At 41.5% G+C, this 26,477-nt stretch overlaps 1 protein-coding gene across 1 annotated transcript; it reads left to right on the top strand.

Moving 5' to 3' along the window:
• On the top strand, positions 1-26,453 carry LOC112220238 (septin-5). The gene is made up of 12 exons (XM_042302472.1): positions 1-132; positions 360-373; positions 3,427-3,517; positions 3,621-3,707; positions 7,042-7,165; positions 8,857-8,991; positions 9,174-9,291; positions 23,504-23,605; positions 23,860-23,956; positions 24,061-24,196; positions 24,338-24,440; positions 25,179-26,453. The coding sequence occupies exons 1-12, from the start codon at positions 90-92 to the stop codon at positions 25,242-25,244; spliced, it is 1,116 nt and encodes a 371-aa protein (XP_042158406.1). The 5' UTR covers positions 1-89; the 3' UTR covers positions 25,245-26,453.
• Positions 26,454-26,477: the final 24 nt, after the last annotated feature.

The following is a 26,477-nucleotide window of genomic DNA, read 5'->3' as shown; positions in this document are numbered from 1 at the left end:
AAACATAATTACTATTTTAGTGACTGCCCACACTGTAGCCCATCGTGAACGCGGGCGCGCGACCTTGTCCAGCTGTTTTTGCAACCAAGATGACGAGCAACACCAGGTACAAGACCCGAGCACTCAGATCAGGTAGGCCTACGCGCACTACTCCAGCTGATCGCCAATCAGTTAATGGCACATTGATAATGATTTGTAACATATAATTATTAATAAAGATAACTGTGCTTTATCTATTTGCTATAACCTTTTATTTTTTTCTCTCCGCTCACGCGCCCATCGCTATGACTCGGTTTCTCGTGCTGCCGTTGCCGCCTCGGATGGTATATAACTCCAACGGATACCGTTTCCACTAACAGAGGATGGAAGAGAGGTAATCGTTTATAACGGCTCTATCGGCCCATGACTAGTCTGTCTGTGTGGCATGTGCATGGTAAATGCTACAAAGTGCGGTTCGAATTTAATTATCTATTCATAATCTAGTCATGTCCAAATTAGGCAATAATCGAAATGGTATTACCACATCTGAAATTAGATTTAATAAATTCAGAAAGAAAGGAATATTTCCTCCTATATGGCACCTTTGAAGCAATTACTACCCTATTATGAATGACCGCATTACGCCTGCATGGTGCGGCCTGTCCTTTGTATGATGTTTTATGTTTCATCACAGCAGCGAGCGAGAGCTACAGACAATTGCTGCACTAGAGAACATAAAGACCATATCTGCTCTGTGAACCCAATTAGGACAGGCACCGTTCAATCTTTTCACACACACACACACACACACACACACACACACACACACACACACACACACACACACACACACACACACACACACACACAACAGAGTTTTATTGTGTCGTCTGTTTGATTACCAGGGGTGTGAGCCCAGAGGTGGTCTGCTCATTAATTCCAGCTGTGCACAGATCACAGAGACAGGTGTCTCTATAGATTTCTCTATGGGTCTCCACCAGGCTGCTGAGGGGAAGACGGCTCATAATAATGGCTGGAACAGAGTAAATGGAATGGCATAAAACACAAAGGAACCATGTATTTGATACAATTCCACTCCAGCCATTACCACAAGCCTGGACTCCCCAATGAAGGTGCCACCAACCCCCTGTGATCTCCACCTCGGTGGCTGTCTGCTTACATCCTGCTGTCTGCTAAGGTGTTCACTGCTCATTTTACAGCTCTCTAGTCCAGGGTTGGCCAACCTCCAAGCTCCCAAAGAGAGCTGGGTGTGCAGGATTTACTCAATTCTTTAAACACCAAATTGGCCACTGTAATTTTGGATCCTCGTTAGCTGTCTCCATAGCAACCTCTGCTAATGCGATTGTCTTTCAGCACTGCCAGAGGAGATACAGTAGCATGAAATCAAAGAGACGGATGGGCTTTCTCTCTTCCAATCTCTCCCTCTCATCCCTATGCTCTCTCTCCTCCCAATCTCTATCCACATTCTCTCTGTTCCCCCTCTCTACACCGCCTCTCTCTCCCCCTGGCCTAGCTCTCCTGCTGCTCCCATACTACTAGATGCTTACATCCTGTATAATATCATAGATGTTGCACTACACTGCAGTACCCAGTCACACTCCTCCACTCTCTCTCTCCATCTGTCTTATTATGTTTAAATACAGTGTTGTAACAATGTACAAATGGTTAAAGTACAAATGGGAAAATAAATATGTGTGGTATTAACAATGGTGTTTGTTCTTCACTGGTTCACCTTTTCTTGTGGCAACAGGTCACAAATCTTGCTGCTGTGATGGCACACTGTGTTATTTCACCCAGTAGATATGGGAGTTTATCAAAATCGGGTTTGTTTTCAAATTCTTTGTGGATCTGTGTAATCTGAGGGAAAAATGTCTTTCTAATATGGTCATACATTTGGCAGGAAGTTAGGAAGTGCAGCTCAGTTTCCTCCTCATTTTGTGGGCAGTGTGCACATAGCCTGTCTTCTCTTGAGAGCCAGGTCTGCCTACAGCGAACTTTCTCAATAGCAAGGCTATGCTCACTGAGTCTGGACATAGTCAAAGCTTTCCTTAAGTTTGGGTCAGTCACAGTGGGGAGGTATTCTGCCACTGTGTACTCACTGTTTAGGGCCAAATAGCATTCTAGTTTTCTAATTTTTTTGGTTGATTCTTTCCAATGTGTGAAGTAATTATAATTTTGTTTTCTCATGATTTGGTTGGGTCTAATTGTGTTGCTGTCCTGGGACTCTGTGGGGTGTGTTTGTGTTTGTGTTTGTGAACATAGCCCCAGGACCAGCTTGCTTAGGGGATTCTTCTCCAGGTTCATCTCTCTGCAGGTGATGGCTTTGTTATGGAAGGTTTGGGAATCGCTTCCTATTAGGTGGTTGTAGAATTTAACGTCTCTTTTCTGGATTTTGATCATTTGGCCTAATTCTGCTCTGCATGCTTTATTTGGTGTTCTACATCTCTCTCTCTCTCTCTCTCTCTCTCTCTGCCTCTGCCTCTCTCTCCCTATCTCTGTCACCCCTCTCTTCTGCTGCATATCTCTGTGTTGTTGAATTCAGACAAGTCATTTCCTTTGATATTTCACATGAACCCTCTGCCACATGATGCAGGCCTTTATGTAACAAGGAGTCAAAGGTACAGATGGTGTCACAGAGCTTAATGTGTGCTCAGATGTGTGGTAATATTGCAGCCGGAGCGCAGTGACATGTGAAATGTTAACATGTAAGAAGCAGGACACTCGCAGGCACACACACGCACACACACACACACACACACACACACACACACACACACACACACACACACACACACACACACACACACACACACACACACACACACACACACACACACACACACACACACACACACACACACACACACAGCAAGAGCAGGATGTGCAGAGCAGCATCACCTTAGGACATCCAGTATTTGTTCTGGAAGATTCCATAGTAGATGAGCTAATGAAACTGCTGGCTGGGCTGTATCAGGCTATATCTCCTACAGTCCTGACAACAGGAATCACTCTTTCAGCTCTCCTCATTCCCCCCTTCTTCATCCCTCCATCACTGCCCCTCACCCCTGTCACCCTCATCCTCTCCTCCCCACCTCCTCTCCTCTTCTCCTCCCTACCTCCTCTCCTCCTCTCCTACCCTTCTCCCCTCCCCCTCTCCTGTCCTCTCCTCCTCTCCCAACTCTGTCCTCCAGCAGGATTTCAGTGTTAATAGGGCATTCCCAGAATTCCTCTCATGTTTTATTGAAGGAAAGCTGTGATGGGAGGCAGAGGGAGAGAGAGAGAGAGAGCATGCCCTCAGGACCTGTACTGCACTGTTGCAGCCCTTCACAGGCCTGGTGTGTGTGTGTGTGTGGTGGGTGGGTGTTTCAAGATTGACCTGCTTCTAATGCACATGTGTTTATATATGTGTGTGTGTGTTTCCTCCAGGAGAAGGAGTATGTGGGGTTTGCCACCCTCCCCAACCAGGTCCACAGGAAGTCAGTCAAGAAGGGGTTTGACTTCACCCTCATGGTGGCAGGCAAGAGATGCATAATCACACTCCCACAGTGTGTTGATTGATGCTTTTGACTGATGCTGACTGATGTATGTGTTGGGTATGTGGGTGTGTGTATGTGTTGTAGGAGAGTCTGGTCTGGGTAAATCTACTCTGGTCAACAGCCTTTTCCTCACAGACCTGCACAAGGACAGGAAACTCCTCAGTGCCGAGGGTGAGTTCAGTTGTTGCTGTTCCTCTCAGAGTGTATCACACAGTATATAACACATAGTGGATGTTGTCTTGGATCTCTGTCTCTGTATCTCAATTTCAATTCAATTTCAATTCAATTCAATTCAAGGGCTTTATTGGCATGGGAAACATGTATTAACATTGCCAAAGCAATTGAGGTAGATAATATAAAAAGTGAATATATAAAGTGAAATAAACAATAAAAATTAACAGTAAACATTACACATACAGAAGTTTCAAAACAATAAAGACATTACAAATATCATATTATATATATACAGTGTTTTAACAATATACAAATGGTAAAGGACACAAGATAAAATAAATAAGCATAAATATGGGTTGTATTTACAATGGTGTGTGTTCTTCACTGGTTACCCTTTTCTCGAGGCAACAGGTCACAAATCTTGCTGCTGTGATGGCACACTGTGGAATTTCACCCAGTAGATATGGGAGTTTTCGAATTCTTTGTGGATCTGTGTAATCTGAGGGAAATATGTCTCTCTAATATGGTCATACATTGGGCAGGAGGTTAGGACGTGCAGCTCAGTTTCCACCTAATCTTGTGGGCATGAGCACATAGCCTGTCTTCTCTTGAGAGCCATGTCTGCCTATGGCGGCCTTTCTCAATAGCAAGGCTATGCTCACTGAGTCTGTACATAGTCAAAGCTTTCCTTAATTTTGGGTCAGTCACAGTGGTCAGGTATTCTGCCGCTGTGTACTCTCTGTGTAGGGCCAAATAGCATTCTAGTTTGCTCTGTTTTTTTGTTAATTCTTTCCAATGTGTCAAGTAATTATCTTTTTGTTTTCTCATGATTTGGTTGGGTCTAATTGTGCTGCTGTCCTGGGGCTCTGTAGGGTGTGTTTGTGTTTGTGAACAGAGCCCCAGGACCAGCTTGCTTAGGGGACTCTTCTCCAGGTTCATCTCGCTGTAGGTGATGGCTTTGTTGTGGAAGGTTTGGGAATCGCTTCCTTTTAGGTGGTTATAGAATTTAACGGCTCTTTTCTGGATTTTGATAATTAGTGGGTATCGGCCTAATTCTGCTCTGCCAGCATTATTTGGTGTTCTACGTTGTACACGGAGGATATATTTGCAGAATTCTGCATGCAGAGTCTCAATTTGGTGTTTGTCCCATTTTGTGAAGTCTTGGTTGGTGAGCAGACCCCAGACCTCACAACCATAAAGGGCAATGGGCTCTATGACTGATTCAAGTATTTTTAGCCAAATCCTAATTGGTATGTTGAAATTTATGTTCCTTTTGATGGCATAGAATGCCCTTCTTGCCTTGTCTCTCAGATCGTTCACAGCTTTGTGGAAGTTACCTGTGGCGCTGATGTTTAGGCCAAGGTATGTATAGTTTTTTGTGTGCTCTAGGGCAACAGTGTCTAGATGGAATTTGTATTTGTGGTCCTGGTGACTGGACCTTTTATGGAACACCATTATTTTGGTCTTACTGAGATTTACTGTCAGGGCCCAGGTCTGACAGAATCTGTGCATAAGATCTAAGTGCTGCTGTAGGCCCTCCTTGGTTGGTGACAGAAGCACCAGATCATCAGCAAACAGCAGACATTTGACTTCAGATTCTAGTAGGGTGAGGCCGGGTGCTGCAGACTTTTCTAGTGCCCGCGCCAATTCGTTGATATATATGTTGAAGAGGGTGGGGCTTAAGCTGCATCCCTGTCTCACCCCACGACCCTGTGTGAAGAAATTTGTGTGTTTTTTGCCAATTTTAACCTCACACTTGTTGTTTGTGTACATGGATTTTATAATGTCGTATGTTTTACCCCCAACACCACTTTCCATCAGTTTGTATAGCAGACCCTCATGCCAAATTGACTCAAAGGCTTTTTTGAAATCAACAAAGCATGAGAAGACTTTGCCTTTGTTTTGGTTTGTTTGGTTGTCAATTAGGGTGTGCAGGGTGAATACATGGTCTGTTGTACGGTAATTTGGTAAAAAGCCAATTTGACATTTGCTCAGTACATTGTTTTCATTGAGGAAATGTATTAGTCCGCTGTTAATGATAATGCAGAGGATTTTCCCAAGGTTTCTGTTGACGCATATTCCACGGTAGTTATTGGGGTCAAATTTGTCTCCACTTTTGTGGATTGGGGTGATCAGTCCTTGGTTCCAAATATTGGGGAAGATGCCAGAGCTAAGTATGATGTTAAAGAGTTTTAGTATAGCCAATTGGAATTTGTTGTCTGTATATTTGATCATTTCATTGAGGATACCATCAACACCACAGGCCTTTTTGGGTTGGAGGGTTTTTATTTTGTCCTGTAACTCATTCAATGTAATTGGAGAATCCAGTGGGTTCTGGTAGTCTTTAATAGTTGATTCTAAGATCTGTATTTGATCATGTATATGTTTTTGCTCTTTATTCTTTGTTATAGAGCCAAAAAGATTGGAGAAGTGGTTTACCCATACATCTCCATTTTGGATAGATAATTCTTTGTGTTGTTGTTTGTTTAGTGCTTTACAATTTTCCCAGAAGTGGTTAGAGTCTATGGATTCTTCAATTACATTGAGCTGATTTCTGACATGCTGTTCCTTCTTTTTCCGTAGTGTATTTCTGTATTGTTTTAGTGATTCACCATAGTGAAGGCGTAGACTCAGGTTTTCCGGGTCTCTATGTTTTTGGTTGGACAGGTTTCTCAATTTCTTTCTTAGATTTTTGCATTCTTCATCAAACCATTTGTCATTATTGTTAATTTTCTTCGGTTTTCTATTTGAGATGTTTAGATTTGATTGGGAAGCTGAGAGGTCAAATATACTGTTAAGATTTTCTACTGCCAAGTTTACACCTTCACTATTACAGCGGAACATTTTACCCAGGAAATTGTCTAAAAGGGATTGAATTTGTTGTTGCCTAATTGTTTTTTGTTAGGTTTCCAAACTGCATTCCTTCCATCTATAGCATTTCTTAATGTTACTCAGTTCCTTTGGCTTTGATGCCTCATGATTGAGTATTGCTCTGTTTAAGTAGACTGTGATTTTGCTGTGGTCTGATAGGGGTGTCAGTGGGCTGACTGTGAACACTCTGAGAGACTCTGGGTTGAGGTCAGTGATGAAGTAGTCTACAGTACTACTGCCAAGAGATGAGCTATAGGTGTACCTACCATAGGAGTCCCCTCGAAGCCTACCATTGACTATCTCTCTCTCTCTCTCTCTCTCCCTTCCTTCCTTCCTTCCTCCCCCCCCCTCTCTCTCTCTCTCTGTCTTTCTTTCTCTCTCTCTATTTCCTTCTCTTCCTTCTCTCCTCTCTCTCGCTCTCTCTCTCTCTCTCTCTCTTTCTATCTCTCCTTCATTCCAGAGCGTATCAGTCAGACAGTGGAGATCACTAAGCACACGGTGGACATAGAGGAAAAAGGAGTTAAACTGAAACTGACCATCGTAGACACACCAGGGTTTGGAGACGCAGTCAACAACACTGAGTGGTGAGTGTGTGTGTGTTGTGTGTGTGCATGTATGTGTGCGTGTTGTAGCTGGAGGAGTATCACGTACAATATGATCACATACATTACCAGTCAAAAGTTTGGACACACCTACTTATTCAAGGATTTTTCTTTATTTGTACTATTTACTACATTGTAGAATAATAGTGAAGACATCAAAACTAGGAAATAACACATATGGAATCATGTAGTAACCCCCAAAAAATTATATATATAGATTTTAGATTCTTCAAAGTAGCCACCCTTTGCCTTGATTACAGCTTTACACACTCTTGGCACTCTCTCAACCAGCTTCATGAGGAATGCTTTTCCAACAGTCTTGAAGGAGTTCCCACATATTCTGAGCACTTGTTGGCTGCTTTTCCTTCACGTTGCGGTCCAACTCATCCCTAACCATCTCAATTGGGTTGAGGTCGGGTGATTGTGGAGACCAAGTCATCTGATGCAGCTCTCCATCACTCTCCTTCTTGGTCAAATAGCCCTTACAAAGCCTGGAGGTGTGATGGGTCAATGTCCTGCTGAAAAACAAATGATAGTTCAACTAAGCACAACCCAGATGAGATGACCTATAGCTGCAGAATGCTGTGGTAGCCATGCTGGTTAAGTGTGCCTTGAATTCTAAATAAATCATGACAGTGTCACCGGCAAAGCACCCCCACACCATAACACCTCCCCCTCCATGCTTCACGGTGGGAATCACACATGCGGAGATCATACGTTCACCTACTCTGTGTCTCACAAAGACACGGCAGTTGGAACCAAAAATCTCAAATTTGGACCAAAGTACAGATTTCCACCAGTTTAATGTCCATTGCTCGTGTTTCTTGTCCCAAGCAAGTCTCTTCTTCTTATTGGTGTCATTTAGTAGTGGTTTCTTTGCAGCAATGTGACCGTGAAGGCCTGATTCACTCAGTCTCCTCTGAATGGTTGATGTTGTGATGTGTCTGTTACTTGAACTCTGTGAAGCATTTATTTGGGCTGCAATTTCTGAGGCAGGTAACTCTAATGAACTTATCCTCTGCAGCAGAGGTAACTCTGGGTCTTCCTTTCCTGTGGCGGTCCTCATGAGAGCCAGTTTCATCACAGCACATGATGGTTTTTGCAACTGCACTTGAAGAAACGTTAAAAGTTCTTGAAATGTTCCGAATTGATAGACCTTCATGTCTTAAAGTAATAATGGACTGTCGTTTCTCTTTGCTTATTTGAGCTGTTCTTGCCATAATATGGACTTGGTCTTTTACCAAATAGGGTTATCTTCTGTATACCACCCCTACCTTATCACAAAAGAACTGATTGGCTCAAACACATTAAGAAGGGAAGATATTCCACAAATGAACTTTTAACAAGGCACACCTGTTAATGGAAATGCATTCCTGTTGACTACCTCATTAAGCTGGTTGAGAGAATGCCAAGAGTGTGCAAAGCAAGGCAAAGGGTGGCTACTTTGAAGAATCTCAAATATAAAATATATATTTTTGGTTACTACATAATTCCATATGTGTTATTTCATAGTTTTGATGTCTTCACTATTATTCTACAGGAGAATAATACATTCTACAATGTAGAAAATAGTAAAAGATAAAGAAATATCCTTGAATGAGAAGGTGTCTAAACTAATGCCTGGTACTGTACATTGAGCAGTGTGTGTGTGTGTGTGTGTGTGTGTGTTCCAGTTGGAGGCCAATCACAGATTACATTGACCAGCAGTTTGAGCAGTACTTCAGAGATGAGAGTGGACTGAACAGGAAGAATATCCAGGACAACAGAGTCCACTGCTGCCTCTACTTCATACCCCCCTTTGGACACGGGTAACACACACACTCGCACACACTTGCACACACTCGCACACGCGCACACACACACACACACACACACACACACACACACACACACACACACACACACACACACACACACACACACACACACACACACACACACACACACACACACACACACACACTAAGCCCTGGCGTGTATCTCTCTACAGGCTTCGTCCAGTAGATATAGAGTTTATGAAGGCTCTGCAGGACAAGGTCAACGTGGTTCCTCTCATCTCTAAATCTGACTGCCTTACTCCCAACGAGATCAGGAAACTTAAAGACCGGGTGAGACAGATTACAATGACATTAATAAGCTGTGACTATGTACAAACTCTACTGACTGATACTATGTACATACTGACTTCTAGTGTGTACATACTGACTGGTATTGTGTATATAGTGACTGGTACTGTGTACATACCAGTGGTGTAAAGTACTTAAGTAAAAATACTTTCAAGTACTACTTAAGTTGTTTTTTTGGGTATCTGTACTTTACTTTACTATTTATATTTTTGGCAACATTTACTTCACTACATTCCTAAAGAAAATAATCTACTTTTTACTCCATACATTTTCCCTGACACCCAAAAGTACTCGTTACATTTTGACAGGAAAATGGTCCAATTCACACACTTATCAAGAGAACATCCCTGCTCATCACTACAGCCTCTGATCTGGCGGACTCACTAAACACAAATGATTAGTTTGTAAATTATGTCTAAGTGTTGGAGTGTGTCCCTGGCTAACTGTCAATAAAAAAATACAAGAAAATTGTGCCATCTGGTTTGCTTAATATAAGGAATTTGAAATTATTTATATTTTTTACTTTTGATACTTAAGTACATTTTAGCAACTCCATTTACTTTTTATACTTAAGTAAATGTAAAACCAAATACTTTTAGACTTTTACTAAAGTAGTATTTTACTGGTTGACTTTCACTTTTACTTGAGTCATTTTCTATTAAGGTATCTTTACTTTTACTCAAGTATGACAATAGAGTACTTTTTCCACCACTGGTACATACTGACTGGTACTCTGTACATACTGTCTGATACTGTGTACATACTGACTGGTACTGTGTACATATTGACTGGTACTGTGTACATACTGACTGGTACTGTGTACATACTGACTGGTACTGTGTACATACTGACTGGTACTGTGTACATATTGACTGGTACTGTGTACATACTGACTGGTACTGTGTACATACTGACTAGTACTCTGTACATACTGACTGATACTGTGATAGTATTGTGTTTGTTCCAGACTCTGCTCCTCATGATCTCTCTCCCCAGGTTTGTGAAGAGATTGATCATCTTGAGATAAAGATGTGACTAGAGCTGTGGCAGTCATTACATTTTGTCAGCCAGTGATTGTTTTGCGAATAACTGCCTGTGTAACAGTAATTGAGCGTTAATGAACATAAATACATTTAGCATCTCCTGGCTTCCACACAGCCTACAAGCCACTGATGCTGACCTCTAGAACATCTACAAAATAACTCTTCAAAAGCAATGAGGCTGATGCAACAGATCAGAAAGTTTAGCTTAAAATGTTGATAAACTATTAGGCTATTTCTTCACATTATAAGCGCAGCAATACACACACAGCAGTAGACTATAAGCACAAACGTTACAAAATGCAATTAATAAGCGAGAAAACACCAGTCTCAAAAGTAACCACAATTGCGATTATTCATGTAATGCTTTATTATAAAGGTGCATTTTTATGGTGAAAATGATCTTCCCCAAACTTGAAACTCACACGCTGCTTATGTATGCCAGTTAGACTCTACACTCCTTGTAAAGCAGATAGTTGTGATACAAACCTTATTAAAACATATAGGCCTATGGGCTAGACTAAATGAGGTGTGATACAAACCTTATTAAAACATATAGGCCTATGGGCTAGACTAAATGAGGTGTGATACAAACCTTATTAAAACATATAGGCCTATGGGCTAGACTAAATGAGGTGTGATACAAACCTTATTAAAACATATAGGCCTATGGGCTAGACTAAATGAGGTGTGATACAAACCTTATTAAAACATATAGGCCTATGGGCTAGACTAAATGAGGTGTGATACAAACCTTATTAAAACATATAGGCCTATGGGCTAGACTAAATGAGGTGTGATACAAACCTTATTAAAACATATAGGCCTATGGGCTAGACTAAATGAGGTGTGATACAAACCTTATTAAAACATATAGGCCTATGGGCTAGACTAAATGAGGTGTGATACAAACCTTATTAAAACATATAGGCCTATGGGCTAGACTAAATGAGGTGTGATACAAACCTTATTAAAACATATAGGCCTATGGGCTAGACTAAATGAGGTGTGATACAAACCTTATTAAAACATATAGGCCTATGGGCTAGACTAAATGAGGTGTGATACAAACCTTATTAAAACATATAGGCCTATGGGCTAGACTAAATGAGGTGTGCGACTATGATTAGAAAAAGTTTGAAAAAAGGCATGTGCTGTTCCTTGCCTTACTGCACCAGCTGGGCATCAAGTGATAATACATCATTCACAAGTGACAGGATAATATTGTCACCCATCAGACTATTCTTGATTTAATCTTGTCTTTACATATACTAAATAATAATATGTTTGAAATGTGTTTTGATTTAGAATGGACCATTAACATGCACCTGTATGGAAACAGGGGCAGGAGGAAAGAATACATGTCATCTATGCACTTAAATAGCGAATGGACCATGCTTTTCCTCGTGGTTTAATTTCATGCCAGCCAGGTAGGTTGTAAAGAGAAGCAATGTGCTTAATATTAGGGAAGTTGAGAAATAAATATAGTAGGCCTAGCCTATAGAAAGCAGATGGGATCATCAAAACTCTGTTTTCTCTCGCAATTGCATAGCCTATAGAAATGTTGCGCAACATGAGCTCATGGGCTCTCATGAAGTGTTTGATTCGATTTTCAATTACATTTTTGTTGATGTCAGAGTGATTAGAGAGACAATCGAGTGCTGATTACCAGGCAGTTAGCAAGTTTGGTAGGCTACTAATGACCGGCAACAGTATCAGAGCTTGGAGATGCCTAGTTACCTTGGTTAAACGGTCACTTGTAATTTGACTGCAGTCATGCCTCGTGACCGCTGGTGTGGCGGTAATACGGCCACCGTATCAGCCCTAGATGTAACTCTAAAGGCTGGTTTATACTTTGTCTATCGACATGTCTGTAGACAATTAGAATGCGACAAGTGTTGCTGGTCAAAACCACATTTAATTTATACGCAAATGGAATATCTGTAGACCGTCGCTGCAACTGTCGGTTTCCTTGTGGCAGACAGAAGAATAAAAGTTCTGGTCATGGTTACCTGACTGAGCCAGCAACGAGACAGTGCCCAAGTTCTAACATTCTCAGATAGATTGCCCTGCTTTTATTCCATCACACTCTGTTATTAACTCGCCCTTAACTTCCTGTAATAATTATCTTAAGTTAAGATGTTGTCATCTATGATATGGTCATTATTTGAACTGGCTAGGCAGCTAACGTTAGCTAGCTAACAAGCTAGAAACTGTCACGTTCTGACCATAGTTCTTTTGTGTTTTCTTTGTTTTAGTGTTGGTCAGGACGTGATCTGAGTGGGCATTCTATGTTGTATGTCTAGTTTCTATGTTTGGCCTGATATGGTTCTCAATCAGAGGCAGATGTTAGTCATTGTCTCTGATTGGGAACCATATTTAGGTAGCCTGTTTTGTGTTTTGTGGGTGATTGTTTCCTGTGTCAGTGTTTGTGCCACACGGGACTGTTTCGCTGACAGTTCACTTTGTTGTTTTTCTATTTGTGTTCATGTTGAGTTTTCATATTAAATACCATGGACACTTACCATGCCGCATATTGGTCCGATCCTTGTTTCACCTCTTCAGAGGAAGAGGAGGAAATCTGACAGAAACAAACCAAAACATTGTTTAGAAAGTTGCTTTTAGTTGCCTGGTTTCCAGTGGCGATTTTAGCTTGTAAATCTTGGTGGGGGAAAATCAACATGCTTTTTTAGATGTATGCCAACAAAGCCACAACACAACACTAAACAATACATTAATTGCACTGTAACGGTGACAACCAGTGCCCACAAACTGTTAGGGCCTACATAAAGATGTCCCCACAGCAGAGCTTTCTTCTCATGGAGTTCATCCTTACCACCGCTACACCTGGCTATCAGCGGAGCCTCGTCTGGCAGCCAACTTCATTCAGCCTCATTTGCTGACTTTTTAAAACCATAGCTGATATGGTTGACTTGCTTAAACAAATGTGGTTTCTACTGATTCCTTTTGGATTTGTGTGAGTCGATAAGAACCGCATTGGCCTTCAATAATAACGAACGCCAAAATGAGTTTTGACTTTTGAACTATACACAAACATTATTACATTTATGTTCAGTAAATGTATAATGTTTATTCTTATATCATTAACACTTAGCTGTAAGTATAACAAAGTGCAGGCAAACGAGCTGCGACAAGGTAGGCCTGTTCGTTCAGCCCTTTGAAAATAGACACAACCAGAAATTCAGATAGATGTTAGTCCAGATAATATCAGCAAGATTTTTAGGCCTTCATTTTACTTTTCTTTATGTCACCACAGAGAGAAAGAGAGAGGGAGAGAGAGAGAGGGAGAGAGAGAGAGAGAGGGAGAGAGTTTGAGTTTTTATAAAACCTTTATTTTTTACTCAAGTGTTAACATTTTAAAAAATGACACACTGCCTTTTCAGAAATGAAACAACAAATGTAATTCCTAAACAAAAATAAATACATAACATATATATTCAACTTATTTCATCAGCAAAAAATAATTTCCCCTCCTCTACAAAACAAAGCGCTCTTTCGTAGGCCCACTTCTCCTCAAATAATAGGAGATCTTTTACAGCTGAAAAGAACTCAAAATCTACTTTTATTCTTGCTTTCACTAATCCTTTAAAAACACATCTTATATCCTTCCCATATTCCGTTTCTATCTTATGTTTTCTACTCAGAAAAATTGACATCTTAGCTTGTCCCAAAATAAAATTTAACATTTGACATTTTCTTTTCTGTTGTTTACTGTTCAATTTTACCCTCCATGGAGTGTCTTTTCTATTTTTCAATTTATCTTTATTCAACACCTTGACACACCCCCTATACAAGTCCTTCCCATTCACCTCATCCAAACCCACCTCCTCCAACCCTCTCAAATCCAGCAATAACGCCTTTCTGTCTGACTCTGGGATATTTGGTGTAATCCCTAGTCTTGGAAATGAGACGTCTTCATCTTGTACCTTCTTCTTGTGGCTACTAAGCATACCCCATTCTTCCGCTGACAGAGCCTTCCTACAGCTCCCCAGCATTTGTCCGACAATCCTTTCCGACCTCATCCCCAAATGTTCTGCCACCCGTCTTCCATCCATTAATGCGGGCCCAGCCATGGCCATTAACTGTCTTAAGGTGATGATTTTCCCCTTCACCAGAATCTTGGAGAAATGTGGAACAGCTGCAGTTGTACAATCCAGTCTTGCCCCATACACCAGAGGTTCCTCCAACAGCCAATGCACTGACTCCGCTGAAGTTCGTCTAGACACCTTCATTATGCTCCACACTCTGAGAAGTCCTCTGTAAAACGGAGGTACTCCCTCCCTAGAAATCTGGCTACTATCAACCAGAAATAAAGCCTTCTTTAAACCTAATCCTCCAACCTGTTGTAATATAAGACCTGCCACCCCTCTCCACACCACATTTTCCGGTCCATAAAGCAACCTTTGAATAAACTGAAATCGGAAAGCAGCAGCCCTACTAGCAAGATGTACAAGACCTTGTCCCCCCTCTTCTTTTGACAAATACAAAACACTTTGTGGAACCCAGTGATATTTATCCCAAAAGAAATCCACAATAATTGCCTGTATCTTAGCCAGAAGGCCAGATGGTGGTTCTAAAACTGACAACCGATGCCACAGTGCAGATGCAATCACATTATTAACTATAATAGTGCGCCCCCTATATGACATACGAGATAATAACCAACGCCATCTCCTCATCCTCCCTTCCACCATTTCAACCACCCCACTCCAATTTTTTTCCATAGTCCCCTCATCTCCTAGGTATACTCCAAGATACTTAAAACCTCCCTTACACCATTCTAGCCCCCCTGGCAAAGCCATGATCCCTCCAGACCATTCTCCAATCTGTAACGCACAACTCTTTTCCCAATTTACCTTTGCAGAGGATATTCCCTAAAACGATCAACCATTAGACTCAAGCTATCCACCTCCGCTTGATTTTTCACTAACACAACTACATCATCAGCATAGGCTGAGAGACGAATAGGAGGAATATCCTCTGAAAGGCACACCCCTGCAATGCGCCTTCTAATGCTATTTAGTAGTGGCTCTATAGCAATGGCATATAACATCCCTGACATAGAACATCCCTGCCTAATACCTCTACACACTTTAAAAGGAGCACTCAAACCACCGTTAACTTTCAATACACTTTCAATGTCACCATATATCACCTTTATCATGGCAATAAAACCAGAGCTGAACCCAAACGCCTCAAACGTTTGCCATAAATATTGATGTTCAACTCGGTCAAATGCCTTTTCCTGATCAATTGAAATTAGACCAGCATCCAACCCAATAGCCCTAGAGACGTCCAAAAATCACGAATCAGAGGAATGTTATCCCCTATCTGCCTGCCAGGAACACAGTAGGACTGATCCGTATGTATGATTTGCCCCATCACCTCCCTCAGCCTGTTGGACAAAGCTTTTGACAATATCTTATAATCAGTGCACAATAAAGCCACCGGCCTCCAGTTCTTCACCTCCCTCGGGTCACCCTTTTTGGGCAGTAGGGTGAGGACAGCCCTTCTGCAGCTTATTGGTAGTAACCCTCCGGTTAAACTATCATTAGCTACTTTTAACCAATCCTCACCCAACATAGCCCAAAAAGACTTTAAAAAGTCAACGGGAAGCCCATCAATGCCTGGTGCCCTTCCATTTTCCATGCCTTTTAATGCAGTGTATAAATCCTGCAAAGACAATGGTTGCTCAAGCTCAACCTGAGCTTCTGCAGCCACCTTTGGGAGCCCATCAAAGAACTGCTGTGTCACTGTTTTGTCCTCTTTGTACTCACACTTGTAGAGCTCAGCATAGAAGTCTACTGCCCTCTTTCTAATTTCACTAGGGCTAGTGAGCTCTTGTCCAACAGATGATTTGAGACAATGAATGATTTTTCTTTGTCCATTCTTTTTCTCTAAACCAAAGAAAAATTTGGATGAGGCATCCATTTCAGATATTCCCTGAAATTTACTTCTCACCAGTGCCCCCTTTGCTCTGATACCCAGCAGGTCTGCCAATGCAGTTTTTCTCCTCTTGAGGGCCTGAGTATGGCCTCGATCTCCTGTGGTCTCAACCAACGTCATGAGTTCCACTATTTCAATCTCTAGGGCTTTCATTGATCTGGTGATATCTTTGGTGACATTCCTCGTGTATTGATTACAAAATTGCTGAATCTGGATTTTCCCTATATCCCACCACTGTTGAATGGATACAAAACTGGCCTTTTGAGACCTCCATCTCTCCCAAAACAAACTGAAACAGTTCCTGAAGTGAGCATCACTCAATAAAGTTATATTAAAATGCCAGTATGCGCTTTTGGGTTTTACATCGTTAATGAACACCACCTCTGTTATTAAACAATGATCAGAAAATCCCACTGGAGTTATCACACTTGATTTACAAACTTGAGATTGATGCTCAAAAACATAAAACCTATCTAACCTGGCCATAGAGATGATGTTCTCTCTCACATGCGCCCAGGTGTACTGCCTTGTTCCTCCATGTTGACTCCGCCAAATATCACACAATTCATTTGTTACAATGAGGCGTTTTAAAAACATCCTTGAGGCTATATGAGGTTCTTGGTGATTTCTATCTAAATCACTAACTGTGCAGTTAAAATCCCCAGCAATAAACAAATAATCTTCTTTGTTACATTTCTCAATGGTATTTGATAATGTCTCTAAAAACATACCCTCTCAACTGTCACCACTGGGGCATATACATTTATCAGACACATAGTGATGTTTTCATACCTTGCTCTAACTTTTAATAACCTCCCCTCAACTACCTCTTCAACCTCATATGACAACGGCAAAAACCCTTTTGAGAACAAGATAACCACACCCCCACTTTTTGAGTTTTTATGACTACACACCACTGTCCCCCCACTCCTGTTGCCACATAACTTCATTTTCCAAATTACTATGCGTTTCTTGTAGAAAAATGATGTCACTTCCCTTTCCTCTAATTAACTCATACACCATGGCTCTTTTTTAACATCTCTTGCCCCATTTACGTTTAAAGAAGAAATCTTAAAACTGCTCATGGATTAAAAAAATATACAGAGGAAGATACAGCCATCACATCTCTTTACAGAGTTAAGACTGCAACTGAACTCTTTCATTTTCTTTAGAATTTACATCACTTATCACTCTTGTGACCACTTTCTTGAGTCTAGCAATTTCAGGGCTTTTCAAACTTCCCCCTGTAATTTTTGACATCAGAAACTTTGCTGATTCAATAAACAATTCACAATTCAGGGAAAAAATCAGTTACATTGTAATCCTGCATATATTTCTTCCCTTTTGTCAACTTCAAAAATTGACGTATCCTCTCGATCCCATACATCCCTTCCACCCCATTTATCTCACTATATTGTTGTGACGCGTCAGATGACTCACTCTCACTATCCTCCCCAGAAGAATACTCCACCATCTCTACACCTTTTTCATCTTCAATTGATTTATCAAACTCTACCTTTCTCTTAGAATTAGACCCTTCACCACCCCTTAAATTCTTCCTTTTACTCCTCGGTATTTTGAAAACATCCGCTTCCTTTTCCATTATTTCAATCTCCTCTTGACTTCCAATTTCATTTTCCAGCACCACCTCAGCGACGGCAGTCGCAATCTCACCTACTGTTTCCCCTCCCTCTTTGTTCTGATCTACCACAATTGCCCCCGTATCCACACTGCCTTCCTCTCCTGCTTTTCCAACCACATCTGCCCACCTTCTCTCTTCTCCTGCACCCGTAGTATTTTCAGCCCTTCGCGGTGGTGCGTTATTTGCACTCGCACTAAAACTACTACCAGGCTCAGCACGCTCATTTTCGGGACAACTACGCACCAAATGCCCCTCTCTTCCACATCCAAAGCATTTCATTGATTCAGTAGATGCATAGAAGACATAATCAAATCCATCAATCTTAAAGCTAAACGCTAAATTCAGTTCATCTCCTTCCTTTTTTAAAATCATATGCACTTGTCTCCTATGAGACACGACATGTTTCAACAACGGAGATTTGCATCCAAAAAGAACCTTCTTTATTGTAGATACTATTTGACCATGGCGAGATAACTCTCGCTCCAACACTTCATCTCTAACAAATGGTGGCATGTTAGAAAGCATAACTTTCTTCGCAGGATTCATAAGCTTAAATACCGGCGTCTGTGTTTCCCGCAACACAACACCCCTCTCAACTATTTTATTCACCTTTTCAATTGAATCTAAGAATATCACTACAGCGCTATTCATCCTTGAGGCTGATTTGATGCTATCATACCCAATGATAGCACCCACAGCCAAGCTACATTCTTCCACTGAACACCCGGCCGCAGCAGGAATCTTTACTCCATGCCTCCGACTAAGTTTTTCAAACTCTTCATTTCCACGAGTGGCCATAGCAACCAGCTCCACCCGCTGGTTGTGCCCTCGCGAAAAACCAACCTCAAAGCAAAGATCCCACCACCCCTATACGTGCTTATTGATAGTTTAAACAAGATACCCTTAAAACAACTAAACTAATCAATATATGTATATATACATACCAAACCCCAATAGAGTGAAAAGAAATTCCATTCGCACTCACAATCACTCCTGCTTGACGACTCACTCCCAGCATGCACTCCGACGAGAGGGAGAGACAGAGAGGGAGAGCGAGAGAGAGGGAGAGAGAGAGAGAGAGAGAGAGAGAGAGAGAGAGAGGAGAGAGAGAGAGCGAGAGAGAGAGCGAGAGAGGGAGAGAGAGAGAGAGAGAGAGAGAGAGAGAGGGAGAGAGAGAGAGCGAGAGAGAGAGCGAGAGAGGGAGAGAGAGAGAGAGAGAGAGAGAGAGGGAGAGAGAGAAAGCGAGAGAGAGAGCGAGAGAGGGAGAGAGAGAGAGAGAGAGAGAGAGGGAGAGAGAGAGAGAGAGGGAGAGAGAGAGAGCGAGAGAGAGAGCGAGAGAGGGAGAGAGAGAGAGAGAGGGAGAGAGAGAGAGAGAGAGAGAGAGAGAGAGAGAGAGAGAGAGAGAGAGCGATGAGGTTAGCCTACTATTTGAAGTATTTTATTAGGCCTATGTGGTCTAAAAAGTAAGTAAATACAATCAGGAGGATCCACTTTTTAAAGACAATATACCGACCCACAGAGCGCATTGCACAAACAAAACAACCCTCACAATATCAACTGGAATTACATGGGTCGATCACTGAACTTCTTGTTGAAAATAAATATTTGAATTTGAAGAGACTAACACTTACAGACCCAACAACATTATATAGTATCCCTCCTCATGGTTACATACCCAACAACATTATATAGTATCCCTTCCTCATGGTTACATACCCAACAACATTATATAGTATCCCCTCCTCATGGTTACATACCCAACAACATTATATAGTATCCCTTCCTCATGGTTACATACCCAACAACATTATATAGTATCCCCTCCTCATGGTTACATACCCAACAACATTATATAGTATCCCCTCCTCATGGTTACATACCCAACAACATTATATAGTATCCCCTCCTCATGGTTACAGACCCAACAACATTATATAGTATCCCTTCCTCATGGTTACAGACCCAACAACATTATATAGTATCCTCTCCTCATGGTTACAGACCCAACAACATTATATAGTATCCCCTCCTCATGGTTACAGACCCAACAACATTATATAGTATCCCCTCCTCATGGTTATAGACCCAACAACATTATATAGTATCCCCCCTCCTCATGGTTACATACCCAACAACATTATATAGTATCCCCTCCTCATGGTTACAGACCCAACAACATTATATAGTATCCCCTCCTCATGGTTACAGACCCAACAACATTATATAGTATCCCTCCTCATGGTTACATACCCAACATCATTATATAGTATCCCCTCCTCATGGTTACAGACCCTCCTCATGGTTACAGACCCAACAACATTATATAGTATCCCTCCTCATGGTTACATACCCAACAACATTATATAGTATCCCCTCCTCATGGTTATAGACCCAACAACATTATATAGAATCCCCTCCTCATGGTTACATACCCAACAACATTATATAGTATCCCCTCCTCATGGTTACAGACCCTCCTCACGGTTACAGACCCAACAACATTATATAGTATCCCCTCCTCATGGTTACATACCCAACAACATTATATAGTATCCCCTCCTCGTGGTTACATACCCAACATCATTATATAGTATCCCCTCCTCATGGTTACATACCCAACAACGTTACATAGTATCCCCTCCTCATGGTTACATACCCAACATCATTATATAGTATCCCCTCCTCATGGTTACATACCCAACATCATTATATAGTATCCCCTCCTCATGGTTACATACCCAACAACATTATATAGTATCCCCTCCTCATGGTTACATACCAAACAACATTATATAGTATCCCCTCCTCATGGTTACATACCCAACAACATTACATAGTATCCCTCCTCATGGTTACAGACCCAACAACATTATATAGTATCCCCTCCTCATGGTTACATACCCAACAACATTACATAGTATCCCTCCTCATGGTTACAAACCCAACAACATTACATAGTATCCCCTCCTCATGGTTACATACCCAACATCATTATATAGTATCCCCTCCTCATGGTTACATACCAAACAACATTATATAGTATCCCCTCCTCATGGTTACATACCCAACAACATTACATAGTATCCCTCCTCATGGTTACAGACCCAACAACATTATATAGTATCCCCTCCTCATGGTTACATACCCAACAACATTACATAGTATCCCTCCTCATGGTTACAAACCCAACAACATTACATAGTATCCCCTCCTCATGGTTACATACCCAACATCATTATATAGTATCCCCTTCTCATGGTTACATACCCAACAACATTACATAGTATTCCCTCCTCATGGTTACATACCCAACAACATTATATAGTATCCCCTCCTCATGGTTACATACCCAACAACATTACATAGTATCCCCTCCTCATGGTTACATACCCAACAACATTACATAGTATCCCCTCCTCATGGTTACATACCCAACAACATTATATAGTATCCCCTCCTCATGGTTACATACCCAACATCATTATATAGTATCCCCTCCTCGTGGTTACATACCCAACAACATTACATAGTATCCCCTCCTCATGGTTACATACCCAACATCATTATATAGTATCCCCTCCTCATGGTTACATACCCAACATCATTACATAGTATCCCCTCCTCATGGTTACATACCCAACATCATTATATAGTATCCCCTCCTCATGGTTACATACCCAACAACATTATATAGTATCCCTTCCTCATGGTTACATACCCAACATCATTATATAGTATCCCCTCCTCATGGTTACATACCCAACATCATTACATAGTATCCCCTCCTCATGGTTACATACCCAACATCATTATATAGTATCCCCTCCTCATGGTTACATACCCAACATCATTACATAGTATCCCCTCCTCATGGTTACATACCCAACATCATTATATAGTATCCCCTCCTCATGGTTACATACCCAACATCATTATATAGTATCCCCTCCTCATGGTTACATACCCAACAACATTATATAGTATCCCTTCCTCATGGTTACATACCCAACATCATTATATAGTATCCCCTCCTCATGGTTACATACCCAACATCATTATATAGTATCCCCTCCTCATGGTTACATACCCAACATCATTATATAGTATCCCCTCCTCATGGTTACATACCCAACATCATTATATAGTATCCCCTCCTCATGGTTACATACCCAACATCATTATATAGTATCCCCTCCTCTTGAAGAAAAGCACATGAGCTAATTTATGCAGCAGCATACAATATATTTTTTCCGTTGTTGTGCTGTGCTCACTTGAACAAGCACGACAGTCCTTCTTGTGGGCAAATTTTGTCATCAAAGGTGCTTTCAAGACAACTGGGAACTCTGAAATAAACAAGGTTGAATCATGATGTTAGTGATCTTCAGGTCGGAGCTCTAGAAAGAAGCCTGAGTTCCTGGCTTGGAATTCCGAGTTTGAAGACCGTTCAAAATGTATTTTCCCAGTAGGAGCTATTTTTTTTCAGAGTTCCCAGTTGTTTTGAACTCACTGAAGTCTGAGATTTCCCAGTTCCGAGTTCCCAGTTGTTTTGAACTCACTGAAGTCTGAGATTTCCCAGTTACGAGTTTCCAGTTGTTTTGAACGTGGCAGAAGTCATGCTGGATTGACAGCATGGCCAATGTATTCAATGTTTTCTGTCCCATGGTGTTGCGAGTGAATGCTTATAATTTTAAGCTTCGAAAAGAGACCATTTCAGACAGATGTTTTAAATCCCTGAACCCAGTCTTAGACCACATACCCTCTCCACTGAATAGCAGCCAGAGGAAGTGAAATAGTGATTGCTTTGCAATACTTGTAGTTAGCCACTGATTCCTTCCAAACCACTCATTGTTGAATTTGCGATTTCTGATGTTGTGTAATGTTTATGTCCAATGGCCGATGAGCACTGAGAACTTTTTATCTATAATTATCTTCACATGATAAGGTTTGAAAAATATTTGTCAGTAGATTGTCGACGTGATTCATGATGATGACTGCTTGTCTAGCTTGCTAATTAAGATTTTGAAAGTATGACATGATCAGTCCAATCAAAGCTACAGTAGATATAACGTGATTTGACATCATTTTATCTGTGTCCAATGACCTTGCCTTCTTGGATGTGCACTTTTAATGTAAATCTATGTCAGCACCTAAGGGGACTTGAACTTCCTAGCTCTCCCTGCAGATTCTGCGGGCCTCACCTGCCATTGAATTCCGGGTCACCACTGCTGGTTTACTAGAATGACATATTCTAACTTCATTTTTGGAACAGATGGGTTTATTGGTGTTAAAATACACCAGTTATGCTATTTTGACCACATGTCTGTCGTTTTTGTGTATATAGTTTTTCATAACGACAAGTTTGATATTGGACGACAATATAATGTTCATGATGTCACTGCGACAACTGTCTACAGACATGTCTATAGACGAAGTATAAACCTGCCTTAACTCTCCTTGTCTGTGTGTGTGTCTGTGTGTGTGTGCGTGTGCGTGCGTGTGCGTGTGTCTGTGCAAGTACCGTTTGTGCGCGCGTGTGTGTGTGTAGGTCCGTGAGGAGATAGATAAGTTTGGGATAAAGGTGTACCAGTTCCCAGACTGCGACTCTGATGAGGATGAGGAGGCCAAACAGAAGGACAGAGAACTCAAGGTGAGTCTAACACACATGGTCACACCGTTTTCTGACTTCTTTTATTTTAATCTATATCCCTAAAATTTCCATGAATGTTTCATAAGCTATTTAGCTAAATGATTATAATCGCAGTTCCACAACATTTTTTAACTGAATAACTTTTTTTGTGTTTGTGCATGTGCCTATCTGTGCTGCCGTCATTGTGTGTGTGTGTGTGTGTCCGTGTGTGTGTGTGGTAAATGCGTGCTGACACCCGTGTGTGTGTGTGTTAGGAGAGCACTCCGTTTGCTGTGATCGGCAGTAACATGGTGGTGGAGACCAGAGGTCAGAAAGTCAGAGGGAGACTCTACCCCTGGGGCATCGTAGAGGGTAGGTGCATGGGAGTTGGGTGTGTATGTTAACATATGTATGAGTGTGTGTGTATACACGTATTAATGTGTGTGTGTATTAACATAACATATGTGTGTCTGCAGTGGAGAACCAGTCTCACTGTGACTTTGTGAAGCTGAGGACCATGCTGATCAGGACCCACATGCATGACCTGAAGGACATCACCTGTGACTGTCACTATGAGAACTACAGGGCTCATTGTATACACACCATGACCAGGTACAGACTCTCTATCTCTCTCTCTCTCTCTCTCCCTCTCTCTCTCTGTGTGTGTGTGTGCACGGTGTATGTTTGTGTATGTGTGTGTGTGTGTGTGTGTGTGTGTGTATCAGAGCTAACCCTCCTGTTTTTCTATTCCAGTAAAATGAATACAGATAATCGTGTGGAGAGCCCGATTCCCATCCTACCCTTGTCCACCCCAGACGTGGAGACAGAGAAACTCATCAAGATGAAGGACGAGGAGGTAATGGATAGTTAATTATATATTCATATGATAATTCCATTTATATGATAATGATATGATAGTGGATTGCATTGATATAGTGCTATATATTCACATATTGTGTGGGGCAAGTATCCACATTGCATATCTTATTTTCTTTCCTCTCTCTGTACCTCTGTCTTTTTCACTCTCTCTCTCTCTCTCCTCCCTCCCCCCCCTCTCTCTCTCTGTACCTCTGTCTTTTCACTCGCTCAATCTCTCTCCTCCTCTTCCCCCACCCCTCTCTCTCTGTCTCTCCCTCTCTTCCTTCCTTCCCTCCCCCTCTCTCTCTCTGTCTCTCCCTCTTTTCCTTCCCTCTTTCTTTCTTTCTTTCTTTCTTTCTTTCTTTCTTTCTTTCTTTCTTTCTTTCTTTCTTTCTTTCTTTCTTTCTTCTCTCTCTCTCTCTCTCTTTCCTTCTCTTCCTTCTCTCCTCTCTCTCTCTCTCTCTCTCTCTTTTTCTGTCTCTCTTTCTGTCTCTCTCTCTCTCTCTCACTCTCTCTCCTTCTCTCCTCTCTCTCTCTCTCTCTTTTTCTGTCTCTCCCTCTCTCTCTCTCTTTCTGTCTCTCCCTCTTTTCCTTCCCTCTTTCTTTCTTTCTTTCTTTCTTTCTTTCTTTCTTTCTTTCTTTCTTTCTTTCTTTCTTTCTTTCTTTCTTTCTTTCTTTCTCTCTCTCTCTCTCTCTCTCTCTCTCCTTCTCTTCCTTCTCTCTTCTCTCTCTCTAGTTGAGGAGGATGCAGGAGATGCTTCAGAAGATGCAGCAGCAGATGCAGCATGAGCAAGACCTGTGATCCCTGACCCCTAACCTCTCACTCCTGACCTCTCACCTCTCTCTTCTCACCTAATGATATGTGGAACGACTAACACAGGGTCAATCACGTGCTGGCCAATCACACTGCAACCTCACTCCAACTGAAACAGTACAATTCTATCTGGATGTTCTGAAATATTACACTCTCTTCTCAACAATGTGCATCCCTAACAGAGACACTGGACACAGGGTAAAACCAACACCAAACACTCTGGATGGGCCACACACCCTACACTGGAGAAACACTTTTAAACAGGGACAAACATTTTGTCAACGATTTGTTGGTGTTGTGAAACCCCCCCAAAAAACGATGCTTTGTTGGATGCAGTCAGAAGCCAAGACTATAGCCAAGCTTTATAGCATTATAGTAGATTTGCAGTTGGTGTCCAAGCTTGTTTTTGTATTTAAGGGAAGTAGTTTGGTACTGAATTAGACTGTTTATGATTATTGTTGAATATGTATTTTGCACTCTACTGGCTCACACAGTTAAAATGTGGGTCAGATTCATTTATTCTGTTTATAACATTATTCATGTTGAGTTGTGGGTTATTTATTCACATTTAAATGTGTGTATGAGAGAGAAAGAGAGAGAAAGTGAAGAGTGATTACAGTATGTGTGTGTGCGTGTGTGTACGTGTGTGTGTATATTTGTGTGTGTGTGAGAGAAGGAGAGAGTGTCTCTAAGTCAGCATTGACATAGAGACAGGCCACAGTGTCATTTCCTGTCCAACAGAAGTTATGAGACAAACCAAAGTTTTGAGAGATTCTCAATCCTTCTTGTCCCTTTGCTCTGTTGACAGAATAGCTTCTGTCCTTGAGGGTTCTCTTATGGAACAAGGGCAATGTGTTGCAGCACAATCAATGTTCTGAGAGTCTACTGAAGATTCTAGGAGATAAACACATTAGATCAAATTTCACTTGAGAAGATTAGATTACATCCTGGAAAATTGTGTGTGTGTGTGTGTGTGTGTGTGTGTGTGTGTGTGTGTGTGTGTGTGTGTGTGTGTGTGTGTGTGTGTGTGTGTGTGTGTGTGTGTGCACCTGTGTGTTAATGTGGTTTTGATTAGCCTGTATGATAGTCCATCCCGTTGTAGTACGTAACATAGATTAATAGATATCTCTCAGCATGGTCAAGGTGGTGTCTCACACTGGTGCATATCACTCAATAAAAGCCCACTGTTGTACCTTTGATGCTAGCTGTTATTACTGTGTG

The sequence above is a fragment of the Oncorhynchus tshawytscha genome, linkage group LG20 (genome assembly GCF_018296145.1).
Source record: "Oncorhynchus tshawytscha isolate Ot180627B linkage group LG20, Otsh_v2.0, whole genome shotgun sequence".
NCBI lineage: Eukaryota > Metazoa > Chordata > Actinopteri > Salmoniformes > Salmonidae > Oncorhynchus > Oncorhynchus tshawytscha.
The sequence above is the reverse complement of the archived record's forward strand: the minus strand, read 5'-3'. Positions and strand labels throughout refer to the sequence as shown.

Excerpts from the sequence above, each read along its gene's own strand:
- LOC112220238 (XM_042302472.1), top strand. The coding sequence starts at position 90 with ATGACGAGCAACACCAGGTACAAGACCCGAGCACTCAGATCAG. Across the intron at positions 3,518-3,620 it reads CTTCACCCTCATGGTGGCAG|GAGAGTCTGGTCTGGGTAAA; the intron begins GCAAGAGATGCA and ends TATGTGTTGTAG. Across the intron at positions 9,292-23,503 it reads TCAGGAAACTTAAAGACCGG|GTCCGTGAGGAGATAGATAA; the intron begins GTGAGACAGATT and ends GTGTGTGTGTAG.